The sequence below is a fragment of the Batrachochytrium dendrobatidis genome (genome assembly GCF_000203795.2).
Source record: "Batrachochytrium dendrobatidis JAM81 unplaced genomic scaffold BATDEscaffold_1, whole genome shotgun sequence".
NCBI lineage: Eukaryota > Fungi > Chytridiomycota > Chytridiomycetes > Rhizophydiales > Batrachochytrium > Batrachochytrium dendrobatidis.
In genome coordinates this window covers 2,107,466-2,135,137 of record NW_006281099.1, presented here as the reverse complement: position 1 = coordinate 2,135,137, position 27,672 = coordinate 2,107,466, and the positions used below count along the sequence as shown (strand labels likewise).

At 39.4% G+C, this 27,672-nt stretch overlaps 12 protein-coding genes across 12 annotated transcripts; 6 read left to right on the top strand and 6 right to left on the bottom strand.

The window, feature by feature from the left end:
* Positions 1-61: 61 nt before the first annotated feature.
* BATDEDRAFT_84840 (Golgi transport complex subunit COG6) lies at positions 62-3,308 on the bottom strand. Its single transcript, XM_006675988.1, has 12 exons — positions 3,107-3,308; positions 2,830-2,988; positions 2,507-2,637; positions 2,230-2,421; positions 1,968-2,132; positions 1,640-1,860; positions 1,435-1,571; positions 1,206-1,342; positions 990-1,122; positions 718-897; positions 264-638; positions 62-174 (listed from the first exon to the last, which is right to left on the bottom strand). The coding sequence occupies exons 1-12, from the start codon at positions 3,239-3,241 to the stop codon at positions 94-96; spliced, it is 2,046 nt and encodes a 681-aa protein (XP_006676051.1). The 5' UTR covers positions 3,242-3,308; the 3' UTR covers positions 62-93.
* Positions 3,309-3,341: 33 nt separating this feature from the next.
* BATDEDRAFT_32705 (uncharacterized protein) lies at positions 3,342-4,688 on the bottom strand. The gene is made up of 3 exons (XM_006675601.1): positions 4,284-4,688; positions 3,895-4,219; positions 3,342-3,797 (listed from the first exon to the last, which is right to left on the bottom strand). The coding sequence occupies exons 1-3, from the start codon at positions 4,635-4,637 to the stop codon at positions 3,619-3,621; spliced, it is 858 nt and encodes a 285-aa protein (XP_006675664.1). The 5' UTR covers positions 4,638-4,688; the 3' UTR covers positions 3,342-3,618.
* Positions 4,689-5,246: 558 nt separating this feature from the next.
* On the top strand, positions 5,247-5,828 carry BATDEDRAFT_8912 (mitochondrial 37S ribosomal protein MRPS9; the record flags this gene model as incomplete). The annotated part of the gene is made up of 3 exons (XM_006674997.1): positions 5,247-5,469; positions 5,543-5,623; positions 5,737-5,828. Coding segments are annotated over 3 exons (396 nt in total), but the record flags the coding sequence as incomplete, so codon positions are not given.
* Positions 5,829-5,880: 52 nt separating this feature from the next.
* On the bottom strand, positions 5,881-8,169 carry BATDEDRAFT_84838 (protein phosphatase regulator SHP1; the record flags this gene model as incomplete). Its single annotated transcript, XM_006675987.1, has 12 exons — positions 5,881-6,078; positions 6,159-6,218; positions 6,330-6,399; positions 6,484-6,683; positions 6,783-6,892; positions 6,983-7,065; positions 7,147-7,208; positions 7,288-7,371; positions 7,464-7,604; positions 7,700-7,818; positions 7,929-7,966; positions 8,094-8,169. 12 exons carry the CDS (start codon positions 8,167-8,169, stop codon positions 5,946-5,948), a joined length of 1,176 nt encoding a protein of 391 aa, XP_006676050.1. The 3' UTR covers positions 5,881-5,945.
* Positions 8,170-8,515: 346 nt separating this feature from the next.
* On the top strand, positions 8,516-10,058 carry BATDEDRAFT_84837 (uncharacterized protein; the record flags this gene model as incomplete). The annotated part of the gene is made up of 7 exons (XM_006676273.1): positions 8,516-8,575; positions 8,656-8,729; positions 8,809-8,815; positions 8,882-8,978; positions 9,057-9,162; positions 9,241-9,456; positions 9,527-10,058. The coding sequence occupies 7 exons, from the start codon at positions 8,516-8,518 to the stop codon at positions 10,017-10,019; spliced, it is 1,053 nt and encodes a 350-aa protein (XP_006676336.1). The 3' UTR covers positions 10,020-10,058.
* A 351-nt stretch (positions 10,059-10,409) lies between these two features.
* On the bottom strand, positions 10,410-10,880 carry BATDEDRAFT_21856 (uncharacterized protein; the record flags this gene model as incomplete). Its single annotated transcript, XM_006675336.1, has 2 exons — positions 10,410-10,501; positions 10,604-10,880. The coding sequence occupies 2 exons, from the start codon at positions 10,878-10,880 to the stop codon at positions 10,410-10,412; spliced, it is 369 nt and encodes a 122-aa protein (XP_006675399.1).
* A 1,057-nt stretch (positions 10,881-11,937) lies between these two features.
* Positions 11,938-13,067, bottom strand: BATDEDRAFT_84836 (uncharacterized protein; the record flags this gene model as incomplete). Its single annotated transcript, XM_006675986.1, has 3 exons — positions 11,938-12,336; positions 12,450-12,472; positions 12,940-13,067. 3 exons carry the CDS (start codon positions 13,065-13,067, stop codon positions 12,158-12,160), a joined length of 330 nt encoding a protein of 109 aa, XP_006676049.1. The 3' UTR covers positions 11,938-12,157.
* Positions 13,068-13,828: 761 nt separating this feature from the next.
* Positions 13,829-14,875, top strand: BATDEDRAFT_84835 (uroporphyrinogen-III synthase HEM4; the record flags this gene model as incomplete). Its single annotated transcript, XM_006676272.1, has 2 exons — positions 13,829-14,174; positions 14,277-14,875. Exons 1-2 carry the CDS (start codon positions 13,904-13,906, stop codon positions 14,873-14,875), a joined length of 870 nt encoding a protein of 289 aa, XP_006676335.1. The 5' UTR covers positions 13,829-13,903.
* A 277-nt stretch (positions 14,876-15,152) lies between these two features.
* On the top strand, positions 15,153-17,498 carry BATDEDRAFT_21853 (uncharacterized protein; the record flags this gene model as incomplete). Its single annotated transcript, XM_006675335.1, has 8 exons — positions 15,153-16,016; positions 16,095-16,147; positions 16,206-16,285; positions 16,365-16,441; positions 16,557-16,709; positions 16,791-16,886; positions 16,991-17,230; positions 17,313-17,498. The coding sequence occupies 8 exons, from the start codon at positions 15,153-15,155 to the stop codon at positions 17,496-17,498; spliced, it is 1,749 nt and encodes a 582-aa protein (XP_006675398.1).
* Positions 17,499-17,669: 171 nt separating this feature from the next.
* BATDEDRAFT_84834 (uncharacterized protein) lies at positions 17,670-19,549 on the bottom strand (the record flags this gene model as incomplete). Its single annotated transcript, XM_006675985.1, has 1 exon — positions 17,670-19,549. The coding sequence occupies one exon, from the start codon at positions 19,547-19,549 to the stop codon at positions 17,873-17,875; it is 1,677 nt and encodes a 558-aa protein (XP_006676048.1). The 3' UTR covers positions 17,670-17,872.
* Positions 19,550-19,874: 325 nt separating this feature from the next.
* BATDEDRAFT_34101 (uncharacterized protein) lies at positions 19,875-24,270 on the top strand. The gene is made up of 10 exons (XM_006675687.1): positions 19,875-20,453; positions 20,665-20,780; positions 20,901-21,472; positions 21,575-22,390; positions 22,484-22,961; positions 23,274-23,345; positions 23,412-23,483; positions 23,577-23,648; positions 23,723-23,866; positions 23,979-24,270. The coding sequence occupies exons 1-10, from the start codon at positions 20,001-20,003 to the stop codon at positions 24,010-24,012; spliced, it is 2,829 nt and encodes a 942-aa protein (XP_006675750.1). The 5' UTR covers positions 19,875-20,000; the 3' UTR covers positions 24,013-24,270.
* Positions 24,271-24,732: 462 nt separating this feature from the next.
* Positions 24,733-27,636, top strand: BATDEDRAFT_85431 (polynucleotide 5'-hydroxyl-kinase; the record flags this gene model as incomplete). The annotated part of the gene is made up of 10 exons (XM_006676271.1): positions 24,733-24,778; positions 25,209-25,591; positions 25,703-25,814; positions 25,904-25,985; positions 26,058-26,155; positions 26,217-26,387; positions 26,491-26,671; positions 26,789-26,981; positions 27,092-27,211; positions 27,313-27,636. The coding sequence occupies 10 exons, from the start codon at positions 24,733-24,735 to the stop codon at positions 27,634-27,636; spliced, it is 1,710 nt and encodes a 569-aa protein (XP_006676334.1).
* Between the last annotated feature and the right edge of the window lie 36 nt (positions 27,637-27,672).

Below are 27,672 nucleotides of genomic sequence, written 5' to 3'. Positions count from 1 at the left end.
TTTAGTGCATTCAAAGCATTGCTCGAAATAAAGTTTGCAAATGTCAGATTTGGCAGTAATTAGCAAGATTCCAAATACTCGTGAATTTATTAATCAAGAACTGCTATCTTGCAGAGATAAGAGAGTTTCAACTTCTTCCACACTTCGTACAATCAAACTGGAAGGAAATTCGTACTAAAAGAATGATGGACTGTAAATAAAGATATTGATACTAAACGACCAAAGGAAAAGCATAAATAATATGGAATAATATGAAATCTAACCTTGTTAATTGGATCCATGATCTTGGCCACAATGTTACGATATGTATCGACAAACTTCCTGAACCCACGTTGCGAAACCCGCCGAGCAATTTGCACACTACTGATCCTCGACAGTGTTTCAGCAACATCGACCGTTACAGTAACCAAAAATAAGTCGAGTTTGGCAATGGCTTCTGCTACAGCTTTTGCATCGACCGTGCGTGTGTGAGCCAAAGGTGGTTGCAGAGTTTCCATGTGCATTACCAAGTTTTCAAGACCAGATTGGCTTAGAATCACCGAGTATTGTTCTTGGACTAGCACATGAATCTGTGAATCAATTTGGTCCTGTATTTCTTTGATCTGAGTTGCTGCAAATGAAAAGGATGAAAGCGCCATCTAATTTATTGTTACCATAATTCAAATCAGTTCGTGAATCGATACAAAATACCCATTTGTATCAAAAAAGAGGTTATACCTGGATGTAGCAAAGACAGTTTACCATATACATAGCACTTTCTAGCGGCTTTAAGCTAGCCGATCCAATCTCACACAACTTTAACACTGGCTCAAGTAATGTGTTGACAATTTGTCTAAAATCGCCTTCTTGTCCAGATGAACTTAAAAGTGACTCGTCATGCGAAAGCATAATTTCTCGCTATTTACCAATGATTTGTAGTAAATCAACAGCACGTGAGTTTTACTGATTCAAGTCTAATTTACAAGTAGATAAGCTCAACATAAATGTACCAGTTGAGATATTGTATCCTTGACAATTTGAGGAGGCTGTAAATCAAAACTCGGAGCATCCACAAATCGTAGCATATCTGCAGCTTGAGCCATAAGAGCACTAAAGAAAATCTTGAACGCATCCTGGATCAATCTAATCCCATAAAAGGTAAATAAATGTATTGCCTATATTTCAATTGCAATCATTCAAAAAGTAAAGCTACTATAGATACTTACTCGTCAAATAAGGCAGAAATTTCAGAAGAAGAGCCAATGACCTTAATAATGGTGTGGGAATAAAATTGTACAAGGTTTGCAATACGATAGGATGTGATGGGACCTAGACCTGATTGAAGAACCGATACAATACGAGACTACAGTATAAAAATCGAGTTTAACATTGAGATATACAGGTGTCAGAATATCAAACCACCTATAAATAAAAGCATTATAAACAGTCATTTACCTTGAGAGGACGACAAACGCCTTCCAAATTTTTTTCCAGTACACGAAGAAGCAGTTCGTCGTCAGCCTGGTATCCTTTAATCTCCCTCAATGCAGACTGATCGGATGCATTGGTTGTCGGAATTTGTCGTTCACGAGCTATTACCTCGAAAAAATGTGACATTAGTATTAGAACCACTCGGTACTATTCTACAGTATAAACTTACATGCGACTGAAGCAAGATCAAAGAGTCCTTCAAGCATTTCTCGTTCGCTAACAGCTGCTTGATGCACCCATGCAAGAATGTCTCCAGTATATCGCAATACATCGTGAGCATGCACTTCAATAGGTCGAGGAAATCCTCCTGGTCCACCTACACTCAATGCGTTTTGGAAACTCCTAATGTTTGTTGCGCGTCGAATATTAGAGACCTCTTCCATGCACGATCTAGAAAATTGGTTCAAGTATAGTATTGATGCGCACAAGGTCATAATAAGCACGCGAGTGACCAGACAATCCAAGTTTTGTAACAATCATTTCAAAGTATACTCAACTCAAATAAAATAGGTCTCTGTTTAAGTGTTTGAATGCCTTTTTTGAGTTCAACCGTTATTTCTGGAGATTCCGACTTCAAAAGTCTGCACTCTGCCAAAGCCCACCTAAACAGCTTTTCAAATGCCGACTCCTGGTACATGTTAGTGGTTTCCATGATTTCCAAACTATGCGTTGAGAATATCAATTGCTCGACGTTAGATTTTGTTAAAATTTCGATTACTTGTAGCAAAAGCCCGACAATTGAATGCAAAATAAACTTACCCAAGCCGTTGGTTTTCACCAATCAATAATGTCTGACAATCTGTTTGTATATTTTGAACACGGGAAAGTGCAGCAAAAAATGCAGTGTTCACAGTCTCGCTTGATGTAGCCAGTAGACGAATCTCTGTATCTGACAGTGTAAACCGTTCCAAAAGTGCATCTACAACAACTTTGCGATACGAAGCTTGCTCACTAGGCGTTTCCAAACACATTAGGAAAATGGTAAGTAGTCATGCTGGTGGATAGAATAAAAAACTATAGCCGTTACACCACCAACCTTTTAGTTTTCATATCTTGGGTATGTTTAAGAACAGATGCAGCATTTTTATATGCGGCTTTGAGTTGAATATCCATTTGCTCACATCGATTGCCAATACTGTCGATATGGCTCTCAATCCCGATTAGTTGCTAATGATATTGACCAAAACACATCCATTTACAATATGTTTTAAATATAATCTGGTAGATTTCATTAATTTGTTGCAGCAGCAACTTAGGGTTACAGATCTGCATTAGCTGGCACCAAGAGTTGGACGCCGACATTCTTAAGCTGCATAAACAGCACTCGAGAATGTACTTCGTGTAAGCATGAGTACTTACAGAATGGAGAGCATCAAATGCGGCCAAAAACTCCTTGCTGACCCCAGAAACTTGTTTCTCAACATGGCTTTTGAGATTGCGTCTAGCACTGGGAGTGTTTTGTGGATAGATATCTGACAAGGCAGATAGCGCTTCTTGCGTTTCTGGTTCATCCAGAGACTACAGTATACACATGGTTGAGTTTCAGTAATTATAGTGCTGGAACGATTGAGTGCTGATGACGCAGCTAGTTGGACATGTCAATTGCTGTTGTTGGACTCATAATGGTAGTACTCACTAGGTGTAATACTTTGGTGAGTTTTCTGTAGAGAGGATATCCAGTAGATAGTTTATTCTGAGGCTGGAGTTCTTCTGCATTTTGAAAGAACCCGGCAGTGGGAGTGTCACCACCAGCTCCCAATGGCAGAGTCATTGAAGTCAACTTGAATATGTCGAGTCCAAAATCAACCTTCTTACAGCCGTATTCACGTAAAATGAAACACTTGCAATGAAATAATGGTTAAATATTCGTTGCGATTTCTATTAAAGATTCATTGCTTGAATAAAACTCTCATTCAATAGGCACAACGACCATGATATAATGCATACGGTCAAATTATAGCTTGAATCTTTCGCCTCAATACAGTCATATGTTGTATAATCTCCAGATTCATCCATTGCAATCCAAATATTGAGTTTGATTGTTGCCAATACGACTCTATACAAGCCCATATCTATGTTTATAATCAAAACTACTTCAGTTTCCAATTTATAGCTACAAATGAAATAAATGAGATTGGCGATAAAGGTTTAAAAATCCTTATTCCGTTGCTGGACTGGACTTGGTTTTGACCATGGAGTCGACATCAATCCAAAAAATGGAAACATGGATGGTTTTTGATACGGTAGAACCTTCTGCTCTTCTTGCTGTGGAGATGGCTCAAACATATCTACCACAATGATGGCTGAAACAAGTCCAATGACCATCCCTAATCCACAGTATTATATCAATAATGTCAATGCAATGATTTAAAGCGTAGCCCATACTATTGTGTTCCAAATAAACCAAAGTAGTGATCCACTTACAAACGATCATCTGAGTCATCTCCACTTTCATCGTTTCTATTTTAGTCTTTAAATCACTTAGTTTGAGCACGAGTTTATGATGAATCTCTTGGATACGCAGATCAGTGTCAGTTCCCAACTCACGCGAATCTGCCTTGTGGTTGTTAAGATCCATAGCCACCTCGCCCTTGAGAGAAGCAAGTATATCAACAAACTTTTGATGCAGAGATTCTATTTCTCGAATGGTAGTTTCTGTATCTGCCTTGAGACTTGCGGAATCGTTTTGGCGAAGAAGTTGGAGTTCATTCCGTAGTTCTTGGAGTTGGGCTTTGTAAAGATAGATTTCCTTTCGAGAAATATTAGAAGTATTAGTTGAGATCTAAACGACAGCAATATAATCAATCATGTACATTTTCCAGCTCAACCGTAGAAAGAGTAGCAGCCCTGACTGCCATAGTATCATCAACAAGAAATGCATTGATGGTGCGCATGATGGCTACAGCCTGGCCTCGAGTGAGTCCCTGCAGTTCAAGCTGCCTAACAAGCTTGTACGTATCAAAGTTGAATCGGGTAGTGATGGGACGAGCACTGCTATAGTGAGACAATGATGACAAGGCTACAGACTGTTGAGATGAAGAGACAGAATATCGAGCAATTGGTGGTTTGGCGATGTGAGCCAGAGTGACAGCATGACGACTCCATCCATGTCTGCACTGTGTCAAATGAATGATGTTTCTAGTGTGTCTCACAGCCAACGCATTCATGGCAACAGCGTCGATTCAACTCGTAGCAATAGTCGACTCGAGTCGAAATTTTCTTTCCTGCTTCAGCCAAAGTGCAACCATGAGCATTGCTTATCAGAGATTATTGCTAAAGAACACTTCTTTCAATACTGCTTGCGTCTATTATCGATCCTACTCCACTGTTCCTATCTTCAATCAAGTAGACGAATCTAATTCAAATGGTCGTCCTCAAAATCCTGCCTATTTCACTGGCAATCCACAATACTTTGCTCTCTTGCAACAGTTAAACGCTCTGATTAGAAAACACAATATTCCATTTAGATCAACTCCTAAAGCTGCTGGTCATTGGCAACCTCAATTCAGCATGACCAATCTTATGCATATGCGTCTCAAAAAAACAGATTATACCGATCTAGTTCACAGACTCAATCTGTTGTATGCCTTTCAAAGTAATTATGCTATGATATAGAGTAGATTCGTATACTTGGGCTTAAAGGTCTGATTCACTTGTTTCATGTATTTTGAATTAAACCATTTTAATCAGATGAAGATCCTGCAGTCAAGTCGCTTTTGCAAAAGTTTGTTCCAATTGGCAAGACACTCTCCTTGTCCACGCCTACCATTCGCACTCTCGATGCAGATGGTAGATCTTACACTATTGGATCCAGAAAAACTGCCCGTGCACAATGCTGGATTGTTCCTGGAAATGGTCAAGTCTATGTCAATGGCATCCGACTTCCTGAATACTTTCGCGATATGGTCAATCGTGAAGTCATTGTAAAACCATTCGAGGTTGCCAATTGTTTAATGAAATACAACACCTGGGCAATTGTATCTGGTGGTGGTCATTCAGGTATTGTTGATATTTAAAAGAAAAGGTGTCTTGGCTTTTGAATTCTAGATTAATACTTGTAATATCTTTCTAGGCCAAGCTCAAGCTGTCGCTGTCGCTGTAGCTCGTGGCATAGCAATACATGATTCTACCAAGGAAAACTTGTTTAAAAAACGTAAGTCAATCTCACTTTAGACTCTGGTCACGTTGGGCCATGAACTTTCAATCCTTTTCCCATTCCAGTTTAGGTATTAACCTTGCCCTTAACTGTCCTACTTGTTGGTTTAGTTGGAATGCTCATGATCGATACTCGCCAAGTTGAACGTAAAAAAACTGGACAGCCTGGTGCGAGAAAGAAGAACACTTGGGTTAGACGTTAAATTGGTCAAATACAATCATCACTGGTTTATTCTCTGAAATGAGATATGTTTTAGCAAAAAAGTTTTATTGAATGCGTTTTCTGAGCAAGTTGATTTAAACCACAATGACATGGTCATTTAGACATACTTTTGTACTACAACAGCATTCAAAAGTCCTGCATCCTTGATAGTCTGAGACAGGTCTGTCAGTTGGCGCACTGGAATTGTTGTCTGAAGAACAAATGCTTGAGCCGCACCTCCAGGTCTTGATCTAGTAGTCATATGCAAAAACCATAAGCTTGGCGTTCATATTACATGTGCTTTGTAAACCCAATTTAATTCAACACTTACGCCCGAACAAACGAACAGATATCCTGAACGGTGTGCGTGTGATTAAACTTGGCGACCATTCTATATATTTATCGTGCAAAATGTACAGTATAAGGCGGGTTAAACCAATTGCACATCCAGCAATAATTCAATAGGCGGGTGATTTTAGAAAGCTACAAACTGAAACCATACCGTGTTCCATCACCAAGACGAATCTGAATAGAAGTGGTAGGCATATCAGCATCAATAGTGACTAGAGGACCTATAGTGGACGTAGGAGTCAACATTGGTATAGCATTAGGTACAGTAGTTGTGCAAGAAAATGATGGAGATGTCGGATACGCGCCTGGAATAGAGACTTGCACAGATGCGTTTTGACTGGAAGACGGTCCACCAGCAACTATGCCTCCAAGTCGGTTTCCAGATCCAGAAAACGCAGCCATGGGTTGTTTTGGTGGTGGCTGATAGTCTTGTTGCATGCAATGGGCAACTTTAACTTCGACTGGCTGGCCATATGCGACATTCAGCATAGAAGTGGGTGCACGACTAATTGTGTGGCCAAGATTTGCAATACAATAAACACATACCATGATAGATATTAGAATACAAAGTCAAGAGATACTGATAATGATTGAGTTGATATACCCGCTATTAATGGCTTTGAGAAATTCTTGGTTGACTGGGTCATCATATTCACGCAAAGGACCATCATCAATACTGAATCCGTTTCTCCAAAACGTCAAATGTCGTTCAACCTAATTACATCAATAGCATACACAGTTGAAAAAGTCAGTTTGCTGAGCAATAAAAAACACAGGACTTGAACCAAAATACCAAATTCATACACGTTGAGTGCTAGGATCGGTTACTTGCTCAACTGGTTGCAGAGGACCAGTATCTACATCTTCCTCAGATCCAAGACGACGTCCTATTCATCAGTCAATTTTCAATAAGATATATTATTAGAAAACAGTAGAAAATCAAGCATTAAAGAGTGCCAAACACCTACCAGAACCACCAAAAAACAATGGTTTGGTCTCCTTTTCAAGCTCTTCCGAAGACGGGCCAGATCTGAGCGGCAAAAATCAAAACATTGATAAAATGAGCAACTTTAAATGTCGGCAATAAACTAAACCCACACATAATTTACTTTGCTGCTTTGGTGAGAATATTCTTGACAAGATTAAGTGCATCTCCTTTCTTTTCTTTGGGTCCTCCCTGCATCATGACCCCACTAACAACATGGTTTACTGTTAAATTAGCACATTGTTGCGAATGAATATAGCTCCTTGTGTTACAATTCAACAATCCAAAGTTTTGTCGTACGATTTTTCACCGCCAGCAAAATAGTTTTCCCTTTCTTCTTGATCATCTTCTTTATCACTTGTAGATGCAAGCATTTCCTGAAACGTTTTGACGCGGGAATTACTAGAGCTAAAGCCAGAGGCATTCTTTCCTGTACTAGATCTAAAATACAACATTAATTGAGTTCATGTCAGTATAGAGAATATTGGTTGAAACTGTGAAGAGATTAAGATGCAATATAGCAACAAGTGACTTACTTGGGTAGGTTATTGGCTTGAGATGGAAAAGGAGCAGTGCTATGCTCCTGAATTGGCGCAGAGCCAGCAGCAGATTGTTCAGCAGCACTCTGAGATTCAAAAAAAGTACTAATGGCAGTCTACAAAGCACAGTTATTAAAAGGTATTCAAGATTATATTCTAGTTGAGCATAGACACTACAGGAATGAGTAAACTAGTGATTCAGTTCTTTCAAGATACTAGCACCAACCTGCAAGTCCCAGTCAGAAGACTCTAGAAAAAACTGGGCTGTAGCAGACGGTTGATTACAAGTGTATATTGAATTGGTTAGAAGTATACATGTAACCGATGCTTGCACATCACATTGCTAGATTAGGTGTACAAGACAATATAGTATATCAAGTCATGGCAGTACCTTGAGATCCATTCAAGCCAGTAACAGCTGCAAACTGAGCAAGGGTTTCGTCGCGAGAACTGCTGTCATCCGCCATTGAAATGAAGTCTTTGCTAAAGAGTTGGATAACTATAAATCTTGGTTTCATTGAATGGATGCGCTTGACAAGCACGCATTTCATTATCTGATATTTCGATGCACAAGACTGATACAGAGTGGGGTTGAGTGTATTTTATGACTCGAGTCTAAATAACAAATATCTTTCCATAACGATCAGCTATTATTAACTCTTCAAAGCGCTGTCTATTCCATTCGATGTATTCCAACTACTGCAGTTGATATCTAGTCAACTGCAGCCCACTCACGTGATTTATTTGTGATGAAATCAAACTTGTTTTCTTGATGTTGGCGGCTCAACAGTTCTGCATTGAGTTTATCTGAGAATGGGTTCTGGCCAAAGTACCGATGACCAAGATATGTCTGGAGAGACTCATGGATACCATGTTATGCAGGCTAGTTATAGTTGTTTACTTGATTTGTCCTACTTGATGTATACTTTATTCACCAATCGACTGATGTTTAGGTGGTGCCCAACAGTCCTGCATCAAAGGCTGGGTTGGAAATATTTTTTGATTATATTACCCATGTTAATGGACTGTATGTACGAATGTCTACTTGGAATCATGACTTTTGATACATGATTTTCAATAAAACTAACTCATTATATTCTATGTAGACGGCTTGTAAGTGCTGCGTTTTAAAGGTGGGGTGATTCTTGGCAAGATCTAATCTTTTCAAATATTTTGTAGGATCGAGAGCCTATTGTTTTAGCAAGCCAACTTCGAAGTAACATTGGAAAACCTGTCAATTTGGTCGTGTATAGTTCAAAGACATTGGGTGCCAGAAGTGAGTCTACGTGAATAGTCTAATTATGCATGGGATTTGTTGAATTACTTTAACCAACTTGCCTTGTACACTATATAGATGTGACAGTTGTTCCGGAAAAAAATGATTATGGGATCCTTGGATGCAGTGTTCGATTTTGCGATTTTGGCGATGTTCATGACCACATTTGGCATATTATTGAAGTGTATGTGCATATTTATGGTCTCGATAGTGTATCTTAATAGCTGTTTATTTTACCACTGTCTACTATTTTAAACTTCAGACATGCCAACTCTCCTGCAGAAATTGCTGGTCTTCGAGAAAAATCAGATTATATTATTGGCACACCCAATACAACTTTAGAAGAAAAGGACGATTTTTACAATCTAGTCAAAAAACATGCCAACATTCCACTGCAGCTCTATGTTTATAATTCTGATTCTGATTCGATACGAGAGGTATTAATTGTTCCCAATAACGACTGGGATGGCGAAGGATTGTATGAGTAGCTTTCTAGATATAATGGAGATTTATGTCAAATTATTTTGGGTATTAACAATTAAATCTAGGCTTGGATGTGATGTTGGGTATGGTCGTTTGCATCGTATCGCAGCAGAGAATTTACACCATACTACGGATGATCATGAACATGGGCATCATGAACATGAACATCATGGACATGAGCATAAACACCATAACCACCATGGACATGAGCATGGACATGAACATCATGACCACCAGGAGCATAAACATCATGACCACCAGGAGCATAAACATCATGACCACCAGGAGCATAGTTCTTCAAAAGACTCGAAGCCGAAACATGTAGATTCAAACCAACATGCAGAACACGATCACTCCGAGAATCACCACGAACATGACCATGCAGATCCTTGTATGCATGATGTGTGTGATAGTCATGATCACAACATGATCACAGATACCTCACTCAAGCAGGATCAGCAGAGTCAATCGCACGAAACAGCTGAAGAATTCGACGAAAAATCAATCACCGAGCTGCATCATTTACTGCAAGCAGTTGAATTACAGACGTATCCATGAAAAATGAAACCCTAAATAAGAGTATCAGTGTATAATAAACGGCCAATCTCATGGAATGATGGGTGTCAATTTACTGGATAGCATTGTTTTTTGAGCTCTTTAGTTGACTAGTTTCCTGGTGACTGGCATGAAAACAACAGTTGCATCCATGAGATGTGCAGATACATCGCGAGATTTTAGGATACCAAGTATTATCGAGAATAGAAAAACAACACCAATATCAGGATTAAGATGTATGAATCTGGCAATCGCAATGTATGGCTATGTAAAAAGGACAGTTTCAGTTTAAACTATAGTTTGTGAGCATCATACCATGGATGTTGTGTTTGGAAGAATTGAGAATATCTATTGGATACGAATCAATTCTAATAGGAAAAGCACAGCGAATATCTAGCATTGTTTATCCTCGAGTAAAATAGATGCAGTGACTGCAAAGTAGTGTTCCATCTCATGTGAATATGGCTGTACAATAAATCCATTGTCTAGTTGCATTTGAAAACAAGTGGTCATTGGATAGGGTACTACACAAACGGAGAAGCACATGTTGTATGGATGATGCTTGACTCGAATGATCAAGCAATTACATTGTGGCTGTAAATGAAAGTATTTCGCCAATTGGCTCAAATCTTTGCCAAGTCGAACATCTGGCTCACTCACAGGACTGACGACATATTTGATCCAATCAACATCTTGACAATTAGACTTGGCATTCTTGGAATTTCGTATAAATAGCAGTTGGATCTGGTAGGTCTTATTTTCATTCCATAGTATTGCTACTGATCCACTCGTTAACCAACTCATCTTGAAATGATACCCACTGCTGCCACCATTCTCAGCATGAGAGTACACCCGCATTGCCATTGTAACACTGTTAATGCAGCATCAAATCAACATATATCACAGCAATCTACTCAGCTAATTTCCCAGCAGGAACAACCATCTCCACCATTAATACACAAGATCTTGGCCAGTCTATCGTTTTCTCCTGGCTATTGACTCGTCCAGATGCATTCCCAGTTGGCTAGACTTGCTCGTGTTATACCACCTTTGAACATTGAATCGAGCTATGCTTGGCTACCAGTCTTTATAATGCGCTCAACACCTTGTACAAATATATATTATTTATCAAATCTGAATGATGGCTTATCCAAGATCAATGAATAAAATTAGATCGACAAAGTATGCATGAGATTGTATTTTCGATTCAGCTTTATCCCATTTCAATCGAGTTTTTTGGTGTATTATGAGTGCATTACGTACTAGTGTTGGTGAGAACATAGCAGACTTGCCAGTCACACTTGTCCAAAGCCAATCCAGTCATCCAGTTTCAACACATGAGCAATCAAAACAGACTACCCAACTAAGATGCAGGAAATGCAGGTATTTGAAAGAATCCGAGTCTTGTCAAACCTTTTGGGATATTTGCCCATTTTGTTGGTCACATTCCATGATAGCAAGTAGTAATCAACCTTTTTGATTCCAGATTGCAATTGGCTACTTTGGACCAAGTGTTGGAGCATCAGCCTGGAACAGGACAGCAAGCCTTTTCCTACTTTAAACGAACAAAATCTTATACGGGAGGAAAGCCTGGATCGATAGAGACCTGCACAACCTATTTTGTTAGTCAAGACACAGTTGATACATGGAATCAAGCAGTATTGGATACATCAACGATCGAAGGCCGTCTTGCTTGTCCCAAGTGTGATTCTAAAATTGGCTCATATCATCTAGCAGGAACTCAATGTAGCTGTGGATCTTGGGTTGCTCCTGCCTTTTGCATACAAAAAGGGAAAGTGGATACCTTTTTAGCAATGAGTATGGGTTGAAATGCAGGCTTCTATCCTTCACTGATGCAATCCATCTTGGTCAAGTTTAATATCTCACTCTAGTCTAACTCGCACACAAGTACAAACAAGAATCCATGAATCGTATTTTATTCAACATACGAAAATTTTAGAATGGCTGATGGTTTGAATTGAAAATGAACAGTAAAATGATATTGGCATCAAACCAGCTCCTTGACTAAACTATGCCCATAGTAAACGAAACGGATCAAAGTAGCTACACAGAAGAAATCCATAAGGAAATAGCAACTCTGCAGGCAAAAGTATCCGAGTGTCATCGACAGTTGGACAACTTTATTGTTTCCTGGTAAAAAACTCGTCAAGGTTGCGCTGGCGCTTGTCATTCGCAGCAGCCAGATCGACACGCTGCGCGATGGTTGGCTGAATGTTCACTGGCAGTACCTGATGTCCCTGTTCATGAGTATAGATGGGCATCGTTGGCTTCTTGGTAATCTGGTACCCACCGGCAATAACTAGTATAAAAAGATGACAAATTTGTTAGAGATTGGGATGGTTTAATACATGCAATATAGGATTGCAGATTTAACTCTAACCAAATGCTTGTGTACACATATCGAATCCATACCTTTGCGAACTCGCATTCCCATACTAAAGACATGTAAATTGGTGTAATAACATGAGACATCAAGCGGCATATTGTTAGCAACAATGCAAAATACGAGAAAAGCCTAGAGAGCATCCATGCATAGTTGATAGAAAAGCCAATACATATGATGCATCATTATAAATGAAAGCAGAGTGGCAAGTCTATCTTTCATGCTTCCCTCCTTGCTTGATAGGCAAGATGAAGCAGCTAAACAAGCTCAAAAAACAACTAGCGCTTGAACGGCGCAAGGCCAGGGAAATAATACTTGGTTCACACTGGTATTGCTGCTCAAAGTACTCTCCTAGATCATCTTTCCAAACATGAACTATACAAAGCAAAAATGTCTACAGCAGGCGATACACCAGTGCGGCAACCTGCCGTAAGACAAGTTGCCGTATAAGCCAACGAGGTGTGCACCAACCACTGCCTAGAGTGTACAATCATACGATATCCCGAGATATTTACTTACGTTCTTAACTGAGTGTTGACCTCATCAGCAACCAAAGACTCGGACGAATGCAAGTTGATGGGCATCATGTCCTGCATAGGCTCAGCATCCAATCGGACATGTTTTTCAATATTGGTCCAATAATCCATTGCGTGTTTTTTAGTAATGGTGAAAGAATTTTCTACAAATAGTTGGGTCTCTGAAACCACTCAAGAGAGCAGCAGTACTAGTGTTGTATTGCAATACTTTGTTTTTATTGTTGATTGCAGGTGCAGAATGGTAAGCTTTAACACACATTCCATGAGTCTGGATGAGAAGCCATGACAGATTTACCCAAGACTGATTTCCCCAAATCACAAGTTTGAAATTTTCGCAGTTAGTAACAAAGGGCATGAGAATGGAAAGATGTATGAAAAATACCAGCAGCCATCATCATCAGTGTTGTATTTGGGACGGTACTTGCATATAATTCATTCAATCACACTTTTATGTATAATCGGGTTTGGTAGTGTTTTTTTTGGTAAATATCAGTAGATTGTCTGCTGATCTCTTGATTAAATATAAAACTTGCTCTGTTTCGTGCAACAACAGCTACTTGCTGAGCTTGGTATTGATTTTGCTCTGACACAAGGGCTTTGACGCTCCACCTATAGAGTTTATATAAACTCATTCTGTATCCTAAAAACTCGGATATGTTTGCGATCTAGTCAAAGAAAATAAGATTGCATGTCTCGGTAATGCAGATGTTGTTCCCATGTCAATCACTTAACATCGTAATGTTTGGTTTGTACAAAGAAGATTGAGCAAGTGTCAAGGATGTAAATGTGTCGGATAGAGATGTAAACATTTGTTTTTCATACAAAAATGATCACAAAGACGAGTAAACTTTGCGAGTTACATTCAATCCGACATCACATCATAGCTACTGCTGCACTAATAGTTTCAAAAATAAGCTTTAGAATCATCAAATTCAACTCCAAATATCATGCAGAGACTTGCTGTGTTATTCAAAGATACTGCATCACAAAACACTGCTATTCAATCCAGCAACCTAACCATCGATCCATACCAGATTGCCTTTTCTAACCATGGATTTCAGTGTTTTTTTGTACCAGTGCTACAGTCATCGTTTTGTAATACTTGCAGCTTGGCCAGTGTACTCAAGAATCCAGCATCTACAATGGGGTTAATTTTCACTAGCAAAAATGCTGCATTGGCTGTTTGTCACTACTTACAAACTGCCTCGATATCACTCGGTAAAAGTTGACATCATAGACATGAGTAAGATGGATTGATTCAATTTCCTTTAATGACATGTGTTTACGTTTAATCTGTATTTTATTAAACTGATTATATAGACCCTGAGTGGTTTAAAATGCCAGTCTATTCAGTAGGAGCATCAACAAGCATTCCTTTGCGATCCATTGGGTTTCATCCAATAGGCGAATCTACTGGAAATGCAGCAGAGCTGGCCAAACTTATAGTATCGGATTTAGTAACAATGCACGGATCTCTAGAAAATGTCCAGAAAGCTTGCACTCGACCTTGGACATTTTTTGTTGGAGATAAAACCAGAGACGTATTGTCTGTACAACTACAAAGTGCTCTAATCCCGCTTCAGTGCATCAAGGTGTATGAGATGAAAGGTCGCGAAGATGTCCTTGAGCATTTGGAGTATCACGTCTCGGACTTGTTTTCAAATATTGCATCCGTCAAGAGACCAGATTTTGACCTTCGAGAGATCTGGCTAGTATTTTTCAGTCCATCTGGGATCGATGTTGTATTGCAACACGGACTGATTGCAATGCATCGTATACCACATGTTCATATTGCTTGTATAGGTAAAACTACTGCTGATCATGCGTGTTCTGTTGGACTTTGTGTATCTGCCGTTGCCACACGGCCAACCCCTGACATGCTGATGGATGCGATTGTAAACTTCTACAAGGCACTGTAAATGACTATAATAAAGCTTTACTTTGAGTCAAGGGTTTAAATTGATCAGATATTTCAAGCTGTGACCATTTTTTAATTCACCAATTAGATAAGTATATCATGCGAAATGGCTGTTTCTTATGTCTAGCACCGACCCGAAATCAACTCGGATCCATTTTTGATTATTTGGTCCAAAATTTCCAAAATTTCTTTATAATGATGCTCCAGTGAAACTTGGACTTGCTACTCAGCAATTGTCAATTAGCATTATTGGTTTTTGTCGACACTAGATTATCGTGATGGATAATGAGGATCAGGCTAATGAAACATGTTCGTATAACTACGATATGTGCACAGATTCACCACCTGTAGTCCATAATCCTACAACATTCCTTGAAACCTTTATGGAAGAGACGACCATGCTGGAAGGATATGTAGCAAAAGCTAGTTCGCTTGTTTATGATGGACACATGTCTTATAATGGGATGAGTGAGCCCTTATTAGTATCAGCATCGTCTTCAGTATTTCAATATACAACTATATCTACAGAAGAAGCTTCCCAAACAGCTTGTGCAATTCCAGCATCAGACTTTACCCAGGCAACTCAATTGAAAACTACTACTGATACTCTTACCATTCGACAACCAGAACACCTGGAGCCTGAAAAAACTTTGGACTCGTTTGTGCATGCTCAGGATCTAGCAGCACCATTATTAGAATCCAAACCAGTAGCAGCCGTGGTTTCAACACATGCTGATCCAGTAGATTTCATTGTAGATAATAGTCTTTCTTGCAATGGATCAGTATTAAAAGATATCCCAACAAAAAACTTCCCAAAGCCTGCAGCAAAAAAGAAAAATATCTACAGATCAAAGCATAAATATCCCCCAAACCAGCTTGATTCAACTCCAGATCTGATAAACTCTGCGACAAATTCATTTAAACAGTCTGGTCCAGCTTATAAGATATTAACAGTCAAAAAAAGACTAGGTAGGACGACTGCTAAAAAAGGTTTAAAAGCAATCCAGGCGACTGATTCAAAATTATCCGACTCAGAATCAATCACTTCTGACCAAAAACAGCCAAATAAACCAGATTCTGCTTCTATTGCAACAGCTACAAAAACAGTAGCGTCAAAACGGTCTCAGGGGAAACTGCTCCAGGTATGTTCATGATTTTTGACAAGTACCTTGATGGATATCATTTCAACTGCTTATTGTTTTGTTTGAACTATAATACAGCAACCAAAAGTATGGATGCTGGGCGATATTAGCACGTGTAAGAAGCTTAAATTGTATATCATTGAATATATTTACATTCGACTCATTTTTATATGCAATTTTACTATCCAGTTGTGCAGAATCTAAATTCCGTAATATCATGTCAAGTATTTATTCGAAATTTACATCACCTACTCCATGGGTCCACGCCGGTGTGTATAGCCGTTTCAGTTTTGAATTTTAACTAGTTTTTTATCAGTTTATTGCTTGCTGCAAGTTGATCTAATGCAGTGTATTGTAATACCAAGGTTGTCACAACGTATTATCAAGAGATTCTGGAATATAGTGGATTTGATGTATCCGATAATGTAAGTTACCTAGTACTGATATGGCAGTTTATGCACTCTACTAATTTATTCTATGCATGGAATGCATGTGTGACATGACTCCCTTGGATTTCCATGTATTTATAAATGATGCTAGAATATTGTCAATTCCATGGAAGAGCGTTTGGATGAGTGGACACTAGAAGGCTTATATATTCTTTCCGATATGTTGACAGTGAATATTCGATGCAAGAAACCTATTTTAGTTGAGCTTATGCTTCATATCCTATCTAATCCAATCATAGTACATGTGAGTAGTATTGTTGCCAAATTGGACATATACTCTTGACTAGTTAGATCACCCAGTGCTTATTTATTTTGTATTTGATAGAATCGTGTTTTGTTATGGGCTATTATGTTTCGAGTATTACCCAAACCTGCACAGAAAGTAGTGGCCAGACCAATTGGCAGGGAAAAGCCCATGATTGTATGTATTTTTTAAATCAATGCAAGTGGCAGAGATTTTTAACCCGTAATCTTAAATGACATTAACTTGATGACTGTCATAAACTCGATATGTGATATTTACAGAAACCCCGACAAAAAAAATCAAAGCAAGGCCATTCAAGTGACGAAGAGGAATATTTGCCTGAATCATGCAAGCAGCTGCTCAGATTTAAAAGGAAACGCACAAAAGAACAGCTTGATCGAATTGACAACATGCCAAGATCAAAATCATATAGAAAGATTTTGGTCAAGAGTCGGCCAATTCAGAGTCCTGATCAGGATAAGGCACCAGAAACTTTGGATACAGTTATTTTGAGCAAGGAGGTAAATAGACTGCCTTTTACCAAGATTGAAAGCAAGAACTGACATTGACTTGTGTACGAATCCAATGATGGTTGAAATCAAGGAAAATTGCATTGTATCTGAGCCCATTATGGCCGATAAGCAATTGGATGAGGGAATTGAATGTTCTGTATTTACCGATATTCATTCTGCTGAACAGTCACAGTCGTGTCTCACTGATCCCCAAGAGTCAGATAGCATGCCAGCACCTATCAAAGTGGGTTTTGAAAAAACCACTTTTGCAACTTGAACGTGTTTTAAGCTTTTATTGAAATGGCTGTACACAATACATCTTTCAAATTGTGCCAAATCAACATGTCTAGTCTTATCAACGATACATATAGACGAATTGGAAAAAACAATACATGCCATGTCTTTCAAGTGTTCTAAAAGTACATTTAATCTTGCAAGAATTATACAATTCAAAATAAATGATTTATTTCAGCAAAATAAAATACCGATTTTAAAATGGCTCATCTGATACTTTGATATGAACAGTGTCTAGTAAACATTTTCAAGAGTCAGAATGTGTGAATCTGAACCCACACAAACACTATATGGTTGTATAGGATGAAGCAAATACAATCTAGTAAAGCAAACAGCAGTGTTGGTCTAGGCCAAAATTTAAATCTGTATCAAATGTGAATTTGTTTCTGCTGCTTGGATAGCATGATCATTGTTGACCAAGTCTTTACATAAATGAATATAGTCACTCAAGAGAGTAGGGATATCAGGTACTTGGTCAGGGATGGCTTCGAGAGCAGTGAGAGTGAAACCTTCAGATCGGTGTTCGACCAAAAATCTTACGATATCAATATAACCGCCACGAGCAGCATTGTCAATTGCATCAGTAGTACAGCCTTCTGTACGAAACTCATGCAACCAATGTACCGCACTCAATTGGCCAGTGCTAGCAGCATGATCCATGGTGCGAGTGGTGCATCCCTCCAAGCGATTTGACTGTAGCCATTCCAAAGCTTCAATGGAACCCGATGCAGCAGCAAACTCCATAGCGTGAGTTGTGCAACCTTCAGATCGATTATCGTGAAGCCATTGCAGCATAGAAACGTGGTTTGCACCAGCAGCAGCATCCATTGCGGCGGGAGTGCATCCTTCGAAGCGATTTTCATGCAAAAATTGAACCAGATCGAGCCGCCCCAAAGCAGCAGCAGCATCCATAGCATGAGTTGTGCATGCAATATCGGCTCTGTGTTTGTGTAAAAATTTGACAATATCAATGTGACCATTAGCGGCAGCACCATCCATTGCTAGTGTGGTAAACGTAACATTGGGGAAGTTTGAGTGAAGAAAGATGACAATATCCAAGAATCCATTGGATGCAGCAGCATCTGTAGCAGCAGAAGTGCATGTAGAGCCTGGGTAATTAAGGAATAAAAACTGAATAATATCCAAGTGTCCGACCTGAGCAGCAATGTCTATGGCTTGAGTGATAATTGCCATGCTTATAGTGGTTGATGACTGAGAGTGCAGCCAACGGACAACAGATAGCTGTCCGTGTCGGGCAGCATTAGTCATTGCCAGCGAGTAGTCTACCGAGTACTTTTCACTAATCCATTGGGTGACATCAAGAGATCCGTAACAGGAAGCATGAGCCAGTATGAGTGATGGGTCTGCAATTGTGGAGTCGATGCTGTATAGAAACGCAAGAGTGTCTGTGTGATTGGACGCAGCAGCAGCCTTGAAGTGATCAATGGACAGTAGAGTTGATGGTTGCGATGGACTGCAGTCATGGTTGGCGATTGCAGTAGTGAACAGGTGCTCAAGTAGCTTCAAGCGGCCATTGGAAGCAGCACTCAGAGAAGTCGTGTACAGAGGAGAGTCGTGGCCGGTGGTGGATGTATCGGACAGATCCAGCAAATCCAACCATAGAAGCCTCATGGGCACATCCAACAGCAATGAATGGAGAGCTGTTGGGAATATCTTTAGTAAGCAACAGTAAGTCTGTCTGCTCTTGACTAACAGCAGGTCTGCCTGCAGTGACTCCATAGACCACCGAGTGTCTGGCAGTAGATCATAATCACCCACCCACTCAAGTGAGAATGCATCCTGCCATACCGATCGGGCAATGGCATTTGCCTGTAATGGGTTCTCTTCGCATGATGGCAGTCTTCCATTCAGGAATAGAGTCAATGGTCCTGCAAACAGCAGTATTCTGTCTCGAACAATGAGTGGGAGAGCATCCCAATGAGATTCAATAGGATTGCTAGTAGCAACATGAACAGACTGTCTAGCTTTTCGATGAGCAGCAATGGCAGCAATGGCTATCAAGGATAGAATCATGATCGTCAATACTGTCAGATAAAGTATTCATCCACAACCAAGTTCCCTATTCCGGTCCCTTACGGCATAACGTTGCATTCCATGTGAATTGCTTATTCCACCCAGCGACCCTTGACCCTGCTTCTACTTTGAACTACAGACGGTCGATCCTACACTAGAGTTTGCAGTGAATACTTGTAGGTGATATACAACTGCAGACTTTAAAGACACTGACGATCTCATTCCTATCCATTCTGACTGCAGCCAGTCAGACCCGCATTTCAAAAGAAAGAAAGCAGCTTTGCTTGATCCAAATTTGACAAGCTTCCTGTTCTTGCCTTCAACTGTCAACGGGTTACCATTGGGTTAGATATTTGGGCCCTACTGTCTTGCTGTTTAGTTTCTTACCTTCCCACATAGTGCACGATCTACTGCATCACCGACTGTCTATCTAGACCAATTGTTGTCGTCAATGCTGGGTTCTCTTGGAGTCACTCTTGCTAGCACTGCAAGCCTTGCTTCTCCTACTAGTAGTCAAAAGACTATGGACTCTCTTTTACACAGTCTTTCTATAGCCACCACCATGAATGGCTCTTCAGATGCTCATTCCATGTCTTTTGAACTCGACGATTTTGCTCATATCAAGCGATCCATTACTGCTGAAATGACCGACATCCGCAGTAATTTTAGAGCACTCCAAACATTCTGTAATAGATTAGCCGCAGTTCTAACTGCTCTGCATCAGCACCGCTCCCACTCGGTTGCTACAAACAGAACCTTGCAATGCTTGCCAGCCTTTCTTGCGAGTGTCCAACTCTTCTTCTCATCTCATGCTACCAAGAACACTCTACGCCAATTCCTGAATGCCCGTGTTGTGGCGGAACAGCTCGAGATCTTTGATCAGGTGCTGCTAACTCTCTCCAAAGTAAGTCTGATGTTGCCATTGTCTAATGTCTGCATGCCATCAGTGTGTTGAATCTTGGATTCACTGTGTTATACTGCTTTTCATCAAAAGCTTATCTTTTGTACCCAATTTATATCCTTTAACCTGCTTTCTGAAACTAAAGTTGATTTATCGGCAAACCATACCGTCCTTGACTAATCATTGCTAAAATTAATTTGTGCTTTTCCAACAGTCTATGGATCTATCACTACATCTTGAACCACACATTGTTTCTATGGCGTCTCGCACTGATTTGGAGGAGCTGGCAAATGTTCTATATTATTTGACTAGCGAGCGTATTGAAGATCAGTATGCAGTCCATTACTTGATTTTGGCTTGATTTCATCTGCTTGGTCTTCACTTTTATTAACTGTATCATTTGATTTCTCACTATTCAATCTTGACTTGGGTTGACATGCATGTCTGTAGACGTATGGAGACTCTGTACGATCTGGCTTTGTTTGATCTAGATCTACTTCCACTTGATGTTGCAGGTGCTCTGCGTGTAGAATTCTGCACATTGGCTGATCGTATTAAACAATCTACAGGTCGTGGCTTATCAGAGCATCACTCATGGTCTATTAGTAGTAACGATATTCAAAAAATAGTGTTTTCCGCCACGGATTCTCCTACCACTAAAGAACAGCTGTCATCCACGTATAGAGCTGTGTGGAATGGTCATGAAGTCCAAGTAACTACCATTTTGCCCGTCAAGAGCCGCGAAGCTGCTGCACAATTAGAGTGCGAGGCAGATCAATGGCAATCTCTAAACCATCCAAACATTTTAAAATTATTTGGCTTGTGTCTAAACTCTGATATCCCTCAATTAGTAACACCTGTCACATATGCAAATTTGGCATCCCTTCTTGAAAGAAGCCCAATGATGGATGTGGTCACTCGTAGTGAGTATATTGTTGGAATAGCAAACGGAGTAAAATACTTGCATTCATTGCCACAGCCCATTGTCCATGGCGATCTTAGAGCCGCGAACATCTTTATAGGTACCTTTTATTTTTGCCATGTCGTCAAAATAGTGATTGTTTCTGATCCGTTTCGACTGCCTCATTTCGCGTGTTGATGTGTTTGTAATGCTTACAAAATAGGCCTTCATGACGAAGTTTTGGTCTCTAATTTTGGACTTGCGTCACCCAAGAGACTTACTCCACTGCCGCCAGATTCAATCCGATGGATGGCACCTGAGCAGTATGTTCGCAACTATAGTCCTGTTCCTTCTCTGGATGTATTTTCCTTTGCGATGACCTGTTATGAAGTACAGACAGGGTTGGTTCCTTTTTACGAGCAAATTCACGAGCATATAGTTCAAGGCTGGATGAACAATGGTGAAAGGCCTTATCGCCCTGTAAATGTGCCCGATGCCATTTGGAACGTCATGCAGCGTTGTTGGACTCAAGACCCATTAATGCGTCCTACTTTCAAGTGGATCTGTCAGAATCTGGATTGGATAGCAGCAGGTTATCTGAATAGTGGCGCTTTGGGCACTTTAAGCACTTTTGCTAGATTGGTGCCTGCATCGTCTCCTTCTTTTAATCGAATTAGTTTATCTAGTGTTAGTGCTCCTTTTTCAAATAGATACTCGACATCCCGTTCTGGATTTCAGCAACCGGCTCAGTCATCATCTCTTCTTGGTCATTCAGGAACAGCAGGTCTAAGAGGTAGATTCCATTCTCTCACTGATATCTCCAAGCTTTCGATGCACGACGAAGCTATCGAGAGCGTTCGTCGTTATAAATCGCACTCGGAGAATGTATCCTTTTTGTCGTCCAATTTCGAGGACAATGTTTTTTCTACCTATCCAGCATCTTCGTCGTCTTTTCTACACGATGCTATCCAGAATAACCTTGTATGCCATTCCCCTCCTTTGATTCATTCGTCTAATGATACGGATACCACTATAAAAGGTACGATGAGATTTTTGGTTTGTTTTCAGGAAATTTGGTTGCATTGAATGTTTTTGGTTTAAACAAGTTTTAAATCTGTATTTTATTTTCAAGCTGAGTCGCCTATTTTTGTCTTAGATATCAACACTGACCAGGAAGAAATAAGAGCTGTTGACAAGTATAAAGAAGAAGGCGGGTTGGCTTTAAAAACACCCTTAAACTATGCCACTGTAGTCAAGGTTCCTGCCCATACATCGTCCTCTGTTGAATGCACTACTACAGCACCTTTATCTGGAAAATCAGTCTCGACTGCAGAGACTGCTTCATCAAGTGTAGCACCTAAAGGAACGACGGCATCGGTTCAGTCGGCTTTGTCTGGTACCGGTTCATTGACAGCCCTTTCAGCTATAAATACTCGCGAGTTTCAGATCCTCAATCAAGCGTTTCCTTTTTGGATCCAAAAGCATGGTGTCACTGCCTCTAGACTTGCTAATCGAGTTTGTGACGCTGTTGATGTGTGGGATCCAACATGCAAAAACTTTTCGATCAAACCGTCATTGGAATGGCATGAGAATGGGCATTTAAGTGTCATGTGAGTATATATCCAAGCTGTGAAATAGACGTGTTCACTGTACTCTTGATAGACTCGATTATGATAGGAGAGGTTGAGTTTTATCAGAAAGTAACTAAGCTAATGAATGATTTTCAGTCGATTTCCATTGAGTAACATCAGTCGCCCTCTCCATGCAAATCTGCTGCGTTTGACTGATCTTACTGAACTGTGAGTCTATACTTTGTAGCTGCTATTTAAAGCCTAATGGCTACTTTCTACTGATCTTACTCGAGGCTGACCAAAACTTTTATTGATGCATTGTAATTTTGCCAAATGTTGCGTTTCCATTAGAGCATTACATCGTAGTGGCTTGAATGGGCAGATTCCAAAAGAAATTGGTAAACTGGTTAATTTAACTCGCCTGTAAGTGTTTCTTGGCCATGTAGGTTTCACTTGTGAGTGCCGAATTAATCTTTTTATTTTAATCAGCGATTTCGGTGTCAACTATTTTGATGGTCCGATTCCAAAGGAAATAGGAAAACTAGTCAAGCTTGAACAGCTGTATGTGTCTTGGAGTTGCTATCCCTTTATGTTTTTACCAATTTTAGTACAATTGGCAAATTGACTTGTCTGCACATGGTTTTTAATATGTAGATCATTGCATAAGAATTCCTTTACTGGGCCAATTCCTAAAGAATTTGGGAATTTGGTTGAGATGAAGTGGCTGTAAGTAGATGAGTTGCGATGACCATACAGGTGGTGTATAAGTGCTTGCCGGCTCAATTTATCTTTTTATCTAGTCGTTTGGATCACAACAGGCTTTCTGGAAAGCTACCCAAGGAGTTTGGTCAAATGGTTAAACTAATGCAACTCTGCATTGACGGAAATTCCATCAGCAGAGAAATTCCGGCACAGGTATATGAACTTCCAGAACTGCGCGAATTGTAAGTTTTCAAAGGATCAATGCATTTGTGATGAATTAGATCGGCTTTATGAGAAATGGTACAAACAAGCTGATAAACTTTGATCAATTTCCATATATAATCTATAATGCAGCCGATGTGATAGCGACAGTTCTAACCATCGTTGAAACAAGTTTGAACCTTTTTTCAATGTGACCCAACTCGTAACGCATACTTTGAGCCTCGCTGATCTTGTGAAATGATGCCTATTGATATTGAAAGCGCGGATGATTGAGATAGGGTTCAAAGTAATCATGTCATTCACCATTCTATACTGTTTTCAATTTTATCTTAGCAATCATTTTTAAACCTTGTACAATTCAACACTCAATGTATGAGTTCCAATGAATTCAATAGCAAGTGCACCTGAATTAAGGTTTAAATCAAAGTCGTGAATTTAGAATCAAGTGTGGGGAATATTCCGGTACTTTTTATATATGTAATGGACAACTTGGTTACCTGCTATTGCCCAAGTATCTGCTGTTTTGGCCGTACTCGCCTAAAATAGAACACAATAAATATGCCAAGCACATGATAGGCAGCTAGTTTTACAGAGTGATAATTCCGCCAAGTGTATTAAACATTGTGTCCTTTAGACTCGTTAACAAAATATACTGGTATTCGTGCTTATTGTATAAAACAATTAAATGAGTGCATTGCTTATTTTAAAGCAGATTGTAGAATAGTGTTTTATATTACGTGAGTACGGCTGTAATAATTTCCTTTTTGAAAACATTTTTTGTTGGATTGCTAACCCACCTTGTTGACTGTTGGGGATCAGATTCGTCTATTGACCAATCATCTAAACTTATATAAAAGTATTTAGAATTCATTATTGTATCATAAAGATGAGTAAACGAGCATCACCTACTGGCAATCCATTTTCTGTCCTTCGTAAGTTGCGCAAAACCAATAGCCTTGAACCTGCAGCCAAGGAATCTTCTACTGTTTCTATATCGAGTACAACTCCAAATCGGTCTACATTTCAATGCAGTATGCCAATCAATGTAGAATCTACCTCGAGGTGAAGAATAGAGCTTGCATATTATGCGCAAATACTTGATCCAATGTACATATTTTTTTAAAATCAATGTTTTGTATTGACACTTTAATCATTGTATATGCATTAACAAAAAACAATATAATGCATTCAACAGAGATCAAATGCATTCATCAACAGTTTCCATTCCAGCTAATGGTATGCCACTAAAGGATTTGGCGTGTCAAACCGTTTCGTCTTCTAATATGGATCTGACGCTCCTGTTACTTGACAGTAATCAGTCCGTTTCAATCCAAGGATTTGCTTTGATATCTGCTGTTTTAGGAAGCTGTAGAGTTTTTGGATATACTATGCACGGCCCTTTCAAATGGGACACGATCAACACATCAAAGCCAGTTCATCCCATATTTGTCAAAGTGTTTTCCCCAGCATCCTCAAGTAGACTACAGATTGAAAATGTTTCTCTAGAATATTTAAATCTACAGACTACACATTTGACTGACTCGGGACATGCAAGTACAGCTGATAAAGAACTGAATATGCACGTAGAGATAATGCGTCTTGTAAAAACGATTCCAAACAAACAACGTCAATCCATTTCATGCATTGTAGCTATGCAACGTTCTAAAACCAACATTGAAAAAATCGAGCGTTATTTGCCTATATTCCAAAATCTATTTGATGATGGGGTTCCAAAGAAATCCAACGTATGGTTATTTTGACGCCAGTGTTTCAATGTGTCAGTTGATTTTAGTTCTTACTAACCATTTTCACATGAAACTGACTTGCAAACAATGTACAATACTGGATCTGAACAGAACGTCTTTTCGATTCCTGATGAAAGTACATTAAAATCGGTTGATGCACTTATTATTCCAGATACGTGGGCATTGACTGCATCTTCACTGCTGGTGAATTCTTTTACTCATAGTATGTTTCGTGTACTGATTCTGATGGTCTAAACTCAATTCCGTGGCAAATATTGATTAAACATTTGTTTGTTGCATGCTGGAGGGTAGATTCGAACATTTGTGCAGTAGGACCAAAGAACTCTGGTAAATCAACCTTTACTCGTTACTTGATCAATCGCTTTTTGGAAAGGTATGTATTTTTTGATACGTTATATACGGGTATACGGCTATTTGCTACTGACATCTAATACATTCAAATCAGACATCCCGAGGTTGCGTATATGGATTGTGATCCAGGACAGCCAGGATGCACTCCAAATGGCATGGTGTCTTTGCATGTCATTAATTCTCCACTTTTAGGTATACTGTCTTGATCTCAAATAATACACTTTTCTATGATTATTTATTCCTGTAATTTTAGGTCCTGCATTTACTACTCAAAGGGATTCGTATCGATCGTTTTTCATTGGAAGCACAGCACCAAAAGATGATCCAGATTTTTTCAGTGCATGCGTACTGGAGCTTGTCAATGTATGGCAAACAGAACTCATTAAAATGCCATTGATTGTCAACACGAATGGATGGATCAAAGGTACATTTGTTTTGGCAGTGAAAAAACATGTTCAACAGATACACTATTACATGTGATTCATCTAACCCATATATATTGTTATTCTACCATGTAATGTATCAAGGAACGGGATATGATTTGTTGGCACATTTTCTGCGATATCTTTTGCCAACTGATATTGTTCATCTTTCATTAGCATCACAAGCTGATAGCACGACTGAAATTGATTTTAAAAGCATCTTTCCTGTACAACATTCGTTTGATATCTGGAAGATCAAGCCTGCACCAAGTGACGCGTTATCCAAGTGAGTTGTTTGATTAATTCTACTAGCACTACCAGTTTGTGATGTAGACACATGAAGGGATGATATGATGAGCAAGGCAATGATATTTATTTTGGCCTTTACTGTTTTTACCATTAGGATCAAGCTCAATGCATCAGACCAGCGTGTTCTCACAACTATTTCATATTTTATGAGACATGCTACATTGTTCAAGAATCAGAATACACAAATCGAGGTTAAATATAAATGGGATTTAGATACACCATTAACATCTCGCATTCCTTACAGCGTGCCCTGGAACCATGTTCGCATCAAGTTTTTTTCTGAAGATGTAAGTTGATGTAATTTGATACAAAGGTGTTGATATTTGTCGAGTTTATGGAATTGATTTGGCTCAACAAAATGGCACCATTTTTTATGATTTGACTGTCCTGTACATAGATTTCGTTTAGCCAGGCTCTTTATGCGCTAAATGGCACTGTTGTAGGATTGCTGGTGGATCAAACTAAATATCAAACAACTTTGACTGAGCAATGTACATCAAACGAGACTTATCTCCAGGTAATCAATCGATGATGTGTGAGCAGCTTTTATTTATACTATTTAAATGCTAATATTGAACCACACATCTTTATATCCACCTACTATGATGTATACTGTAGATTGTACCAACGCAGTCACTGCTGCATCCTCATAATCACCATTGCATTGGACTCGGTATCATTAGATCCATTGATCCACGGCAAAAACAGTTTTATATTGTGTCACCATTACCACTGCACCACTTGAACAAGGTGAATTTGATTGTGCGAAGTGCGGGATTGGACCTTCCTGTATGTTTGATTACAGATGGATATCAGAATTCACGCAAACATTTACCATACACAACGTATATTCCTGCCGAGGGCGTTGGCGCAGTAGCCATACGCAATCGGCATTTGCAACGACGAGGTCTTGTCAATGCACAGCAAAGATCCGGCTCCTAGACCCATTTCATTTGCAAAAATAAGTGTCAAGACGAC

What these genes read in the sequence shown, in the direction of transcription:
- BATDEDRAFT_84840 (XM_006675988.1), bottom strand. Translation starts at nt 3,241, where the DNA reads ATGACTCTGCCATTGGGAGCTGGTGGTGACACTCCCACTGCCGGGTTC. An exon ending in TCACCAAAGTATTACACCTA is followed by an intron (nt 2,989 to 3,106) that starts GTGAGTACTACC and finishes TGTATACTGTAG; the next exon opens with TCTCTGGATGAACCAGAAAC. An exon ending in GGTGAAAACCAACGGCTTGG is followed by an intron (nt 2,133 to 2,229) that starts GTAAGTTTATTT and finishes CTCAACGCATAG; the next exon opens with TTTGGAAATCATGGAAACCA.
- BATDEDRAFT_32705 (XM_006675601.1), bottom strand. Translation starts at nt 4,637, where the DNA reads ATGAATGCGTTGGCTGTGAGACACACTAGAAACATCATTCATTTGACA. An exon ending in CTACGGTTGAGCTGGAAAAT is followed by an intron (nt 4,220 to 4,283) that starts GTACATGATTGA and finishes ATTTCTCGAAAG; the next exon opens with GAAATCTATCTTTACAAAGC. An exon ending in GATGACTCAGATGATCGTTT is followed by an intron (nt 3,798 to 3,894) that starts GTAAGTGGATCA and finishes ACTGTGGATTAG; the next exon opens with GGATGGTCATTGGACTTGTT.
- BATDEDRAFT_34101 (XM_006675687.1), top strand. Translation starts at nt 20,001, where the DNA reads ATGCTGGGTTCTCTTGGAGTCACTCTTGCTAGCACTGCAAGCCTTGCT. An exon ending in AGCCGCGAACATCTTTATAG is followed by an intron (nt 21,473 to 21,574) that starts GTACCTTTTATT and finishes CTTACAAAATAG; the next exon opens with GCCTTCATGACGAAGTTTTG. An exon ending in CTTCCAGAACTGCGCGAATT is followed by an intron (nt 23,867 to 23,978) that starts GTAAGTTTTCAA and finishes TCTATAATGCAG; the next exon opens with CCGATGTGATAGCGACAGTT.